Source organism: Sinocyclocheilus anshuiensis, unplaced genomic scaffold (assembly GCF_001515605.1).
Source record: "Sinocyclocheilus anshuiensis isolate Anshui unplaced genomic scaffold, SAMN03320099.WGS_v1.1 scaffold1162, whole genome shotgun sequence".
Classification (NCBI taxonomy): Eukaryota; Metazoa; Chordata; class Actinopteri; order Cypriniformes; family Cyprinidae; genus Sinocyclocheilus; species Sinocyclocheilus anshuiensis.
In genome coordinates, this window is record NW_015540875.1 from 1,619,310 (window position 1) to 1,625,309 (window position 6,000).

At 32.9% G+C, this 6,000-nt stretch overlaps 1 protein-coding gene across 1 annotated transcript; it reads right to left on the reverse strand.

The window, feature by feature from the left end:
* Nucleotides 1-1,261: 1,261 nt before the first annotated feature.
* On the reverse strand, nucleotides 1,262-5,427 carry LOC107688210 (cysteine-rich venom protein ENH1-like). Its single transcript, XM_016485822.1, has 7 exons — nucleotides 5,364-5,427; nucleotides 4,906-5,006; nucleotides 4,723-4,813; nucleotides 2,928-3,070; nucleotides 1,683-1,768; nucleotides 1,516-1,598; nucleotides 1,262-1,404 (listed from the first exon to the last, which is right to left on the reverse strand). The coding sequence occupies exons 1-7, from the start codon at nucleotides 5,425-5,427 to the stop codon at nucleotides 1,262-1,264; spliced, it is 711 nt and encodes a 236-aa protein (XP_016341308.1).
* Between the last annotated feature and the right edge of the window lie 573 nt (nucleotides 5,428-6,000).

Sequence of the window (6,000 nt, forward strand, 5' to 3'; positions counted from 1 at the left end):
CTAACTGCAAATGGAGAGACTGGGCACACATGACTGCATGATTTTGCTCTTTTTATTTTCCCAGCACTGAATCACTGACACATGAATGCCTGCTTGTTATTTGACCACCCTGAGCAGTTTAAGCCCGCCTCCTCACATTGTGTTCTCATACACGTTACATGCACATTTCAACAAGTAGCTTTCAAGCAGGTGAAAGTTGCACACGCTCGAGGAACACGCCAGACACGGAAGTGCGGTTATACACATTTAACACAGATCATCAGCTGAAAGGAAAAGACGAGTATTCTAATAATTTCTGACAGGAAGCATGAAACGTTTGTGTTGATCATATAGTGTGCAACAGAGTCACCTGCTGGACACTTAGGTTATTACAAATACTTTTGCACTGTAATTAACAATATGTGCCTGTCTCTAATTATTATTTAGTAGATTTTTTTTTCTTGCATGTCTTACCCTAATAATGAATCAAATCAACCAATTAATTCATCAAATCAATCAAATACATTTTATATTATTATATTATGGTAATATGCTTTAATATATAATAATAGCAATTATTATTATTGTTAAAAAAGTTGATGTGGTTATATAATTTTTTTTTTCTACTGCTCATTTACTTTATGTGAGTATATATAGTTTTACTATAAACTGTGCAGTCTGTAAGTAAAATAAATTAAGTAAAAATCTTACAATAAGCCTCCCATGGCTTATTGATTTATAATATGCACATACATGGATCTGTGAAGCCTAATGACATGATCTAAAATCATTTGAATTATTTTAATAAAGTGATGTGATTACATAAACTGCAGGATTATGGTGCAGTGTTGCAGAAAATATCATTACATGAACATTCCAGCACACTATGCATAGAATGACCGAACGTTTTTTTGCCAGCAGTCTGTCATTTGTGACATATCCTGTTTTCACAGTCATAAGTTGTGCTTTCTCCAGCAGTTATTGTTTTCAGTATGTGGGTTTACCAGGCTTATAAAACACAAATGGCTTTACTTATATCTGATTGTATAAGCTTTACTGAAAAAAGGTTGAGGTAATAATGCAAAACAATGCAGACTGGCCTTTTCCATCATATTATTAAAGTACAGTACCCTTGATTTTTAATAATCGTCCTATTTGAGGTATTCCACATAGAAAGAACAGAAATAGAAAGAAGTTAGAATATATATTTCACATTATAGGAAAGATGCGCTACAACTACCCAAAACAGGCCGCGCTTCATGCGATATGGCCATAGAAGATTTCATTTCCTTGCAATGGGGACGATTTTGTCTTCACACAGACAACTGGCTGGACACCACTGGCTCACGAGGGAGTGGTCACAAGTGGCCATTTCTTTCAGTTCATCGCAGTTGCTGAACGTGTTGATGTACGGACAGGGATTAGCTAGAAGAAGAAGAGAGAATTGAAAGTCAGTGAAGCAATAAACTCTTCTCAGAGTTGCATTCAAGTCATCGTTTAGAATCATTCTGCAACTGAAAACAGAAATGCACTTACTGCACAGACCGTCTTCACAGTCGTGCGGACAAGCGGCACACGGATTGCCCAGCAAGTATGGCGGGACTCCTCTGAAATTCCCTCTGAAATGGAAGAAGAAACATGGATGAACAACACAAATTGGGTTTAATTTGGGAATAAAACCTTCAAATATCACATAGACGTACGCGCGGTAGTAATGGCATCCGTAGAAGTAGGAGCTTCCACACTGAGCCACGGCACAGCCTACCTCATACGAGCTGTACCACACCACCTGAACACAAGCACTACATCTTACAATGTGCCATTTAATGATACTACAAACACATGCACTGCAATTCTGCTGAAAAAGAAGTGTGCTTCATTGTATTCAATGTGCATCTACAGTCTAAAAAATGCTGGGTTAAATACAACCCAGTGCTAAGTGTGCTTTATAATCTTGTCAAATGTAATAATTGCTATGCTTTCAAAAAAGTCCCTTATTTTGATGTGTTCACTAACATACTAAACCCCAAGAAAAGTACAGTAGAGTAAATATACTAAATTACAACTTCACACTCTAAAAAATGCTGGGTTGTTTCAACCCAACTTTGGGTCAAATATGGACTAACCCAACCGTTGGGTTAAATGTTTACATTCAATTTTTAACCCAAAAGTTGGATTAGTCCAAATTTGACCCAAAGTTGGGTTGAAATAACCCAGCATTTTTTAGTGTGCATCATTACAAATGTTTAATTGCAAATATATTTAAATACACGACACACAAGTTTGAATATAAATTAAAGTATATTTATAAATGCATTCAGCAGTACACTTTAATCATATTTCAGACAATAGAATTATGAAATCATATATTAAGTCCTACTTAAGTGGGTCCAAAAAGCACTCTTCAACTGCATTTGAAAAAAAGAAAAAAAGAAAAGTGAACTATAATACACTATAATCAGTTAATTGTAAAAATAACATGCAATTAAGGGTCTGAAAACATTACATTCAGTTTGCATTTAAGTATAATCTTTTAAAGTATATTATTTTCATATTAAGTAAGTAGCTGTCTTTTTAAAAGTATGTTAAAATCTACTATTTTTCATGAGGGGGGTGTGTAAGTGGCACAGAAATAACAGGATAACCATTGATTGCCATAGTATTTTTTTCCATACTATGGAAGTCAATGGCTACCGTCAACTGTTTGGTCACCAGCACTCTTCAAAATATCCTGTTTTGTGTTCAACAGAAAAAAGAAACTCATACAGGTTTAGAACAACATGAGGGTGAGTAAATAATGACAGAATTTCATTTTTGGGTGAACTATCCCTTTATTCATGACTGTTATATAAACTAAAAGCTACTGGCTCTTTACTAAAAAAATATATGAATCCTTGTTGCCATTTGAAATATATGAATGTAGTTAAGAAATCCAAATGAATAATCACCTGTATGTAATGTCCAATCACCTGACCGTTGGTGGATCCGGTGGGATATTCATAATTGTTGACTTCGCTGTGCCAGGCATTTATCACATCAGTCCATGAATAAACCGCAGAGGCCTTGAAGAGATTTTCACCCATTTCATATCCTGTCCATTAGAGAGAAAATATTCAGTGAGGGAAACTGCAGCACTGCATCTGGTGGACTGCAGGCTGGTTGAAATGATAAAATGATATATATTTGAATGATTTTAAGGACCTTTTGTTATTTTGTACACTGAAGCCTGTAAAAGATGGCCCGATGTACAAAAAATAAAAATGTTTTACCAGTATTTTGAATTCTGCTTTGCAAACTCAATGGATACTTTTCTGTTGTTCAATGCGTTTTTCTTACAGTGTACAGTAATAAACTTCAGTGCTGTAATGGTTCGTTCAGTGTCAAATCCTGAAGTGAAACCGGTCGAGAATGCACTGCATGTGACTGCGACACTGCATTTCCTCCTTCATCTGTATGGACTAGTCAGCATGTCAACACTCACTTTCACAATCCTCCTGTATAAATATTAGGTCTATATGCATGTGGGTTGATGAAAGAAATCTTCTGTTTTCTCAGGTCTAAATTGCTTTGGTTGCATATGCCGTGGCCTCAAAATGTATTTGGACATTTAAGCCACATTTAAAAAAAAAATGTATGTATGTAAAAGAAACATAGTACACAGATATGTTTCAAGTCAAGTACTTAAAAAAAAAAAATATATATATATATATAAAACAATAGATCTAGTGTTGAAGATGAAGGAAGTATTGTGTGACTTTTTTACTTGTGATGAATCACACCTGTAGTTATTAAAAATCATCAAAACAGCAGTTAATTAAAAGATACTAAAAATTTCATTTGTTCGAGGATTTATTATCTTATGCGTTAATATTTATATTTGTTATTACGGATTTAAGTATCAAAATTGGTTTTGGGGTCAATGTATTTTCCAATTTGTTTAAATATGTAACAGCTAAAGGTGATTCACTTCAACACCTGAGACTTCATTCCTCCCAAATGTGTCATTAATTGCGATAATTTGATTAAAAATAATAAATAAATTAGGTCATTGTGACTTTTCAATCTACTGAGATTTAAAATTCTGAGAAAAAGTCAGAATCTTTAGATATAAATTCAAAATTCTGACAAATTTTCTCACAATTCTGATTTTTTTTTAGAATTGTGAGTTTACATCTTGCAAGTTTCTTTCTTTCGCAAGTTCAAGTTTCTCGCATCTTGCTGTTTTTTCCCAATCAAAGAATTTAAAAAAAAGTTAATTGCAACTTTTAACTCACAATTTTGACTTGTTCCTGCAATTGTGAGTTAACATCTCTTTATATCTTGCAATTCTGATTTTGCAAGATACTTTTTCTTTGTGAGATAAAGTCGCAATTAACTTTTATTCTTTTTTTTTATTCCAAGGCAGAAATCAGCTTCCATAAAATTAGTGACCTAGAAATAGTGCAGAATATATATTCAGGTCTTTCTTTAAAATGTACAGGTTTTAAAAAAACTGTTTTAACTTTCGGTGTACAATGTAAACAAACACATGCGTGCACACACACACACACATATATATCTTTGTCATAAAAATATTATAAATATTAAAGTATTAAAATATTAAAGTACTGAAATACTTCAGGGTTTCACCATTGGCTTGCTATTTGGAGGCTTTATGAGCTTTGTAAAGCTGCTTTAGAACACTATGTACTATGAAAAGTGCCCTAAAAAGAAATGAACTGACTGTAATTGAGGGTAACATACCGTCAATCATGCGGCTGCTCGGTGGTCCATGTGTCACGTTACACTGATCAATCCAGCCTTGTGCTGACTGTGCCACAGCATCGCTCCAACTCTATAAATGACACAAAACTCTTTCCATTCAGCATCTGACAGCATTTCACTAAGATGCATGTTTAAGATGTGAATTATAAGGGAATGATTTACCATTTTGAGCATGTTGCTGGCAGTCGGCTCCACAGCCCTTCGGTAGGCGTTGTGCACATCCACGATCTCCTGCTGGACAGAAGGCAGGTCCGTACAGACACCTGTGAGGGGGAAAGGCAGAACAATCAGTCTGAAGTATTTTCAGATGATGCATATTAATGCATATGAACCAGATTTATAATAGGCAGTATGGTAATATAAGCTTACCTGACTGGAAATCCCACCACATGAAAAGAGACAAATATGAAAGATGATTATTTTTGCTTATTGATGACAAAATCTATAATAAAACTATAACAAATGTTTATTCTTTACTGTATACATAGATTACAGAACTGATTTCAAGCATGCTCATGACATTTTTAAAATCCTTAGAAACAAATTTAGTCAAATGTTACTCATAGCAAAAAATAAGTTACCAGTATCATAAGCAAAATAGCAATTTATTAAAATCAAACTCACCAAGCTGCAGGCAGCGCTCATATGGAACAACCCCAGGATACAAACTGTTACTGCAAACATTTTTGCGTCCTTCTGTCCAGCAGATTGCAAAGGCAGTATGTAAAAATAAATACATAAATAAATAACATAAATAACATAAAGTAAAAATTAATGATTTAAAATTGTTTGAAAATATACATACATTCACACACACACACACACACACACATAATTTAAAATGTTATAAATTGTAAAAAATTTAATAAAATTTAGAATATTTGTAAAATATTTTTTAAAGTAAAAAAGTTAGTAAGATTTTTTAATATAAAATACAAGTCGTAAGAAAAATTATTTAGAATATTTAAAAAATATATATTTTTACTATAATCACAGTAAAAATGTCAGGAAGAAACTGAAATTTCAATTCTGAAAGCTCATTTCGTAGTATAAATTGTAAAAAACAAAAAACAAAAAAAAAGTAGAAAAATAACAAATAATTTAGAATATTGTGAAATATTTTTACACTACAGTTACAGTTAAAATGTTAGGATGAAAGTCACATTTCAATTTTGAAAACTCCTTTTGTAGTTCTTTTAAAATATAAATAGAGAAAAAAAAACTGTTTCATTTAAAAAAAAAATACATTTAAAAATA

Bases quoted from the DNA above. Each gene is read 5' to 3' on its own strand.
- LOC107688210 (XM_016485822.1), bottom strand. From the start codon at position 5,427: ATGTTTGCAGTAACAGTTTGTATCCTGGGGTTGTTCCATATGAGCGCT. The intron at 3,071-4,722 runs GTATGTTACCCT...TCTAATGGACAG, and splicing joins GAGCAGCCGCATGATTGACG to GATATGAAATGGGTGAAAAT. The intron at 1,769-2,927 runs GTGATTATTCAT...GCTTGTGTTCAG, and splicing joins TGATTGGACATTACATACAG to GTGGTGTGGTACAGCTCGTA.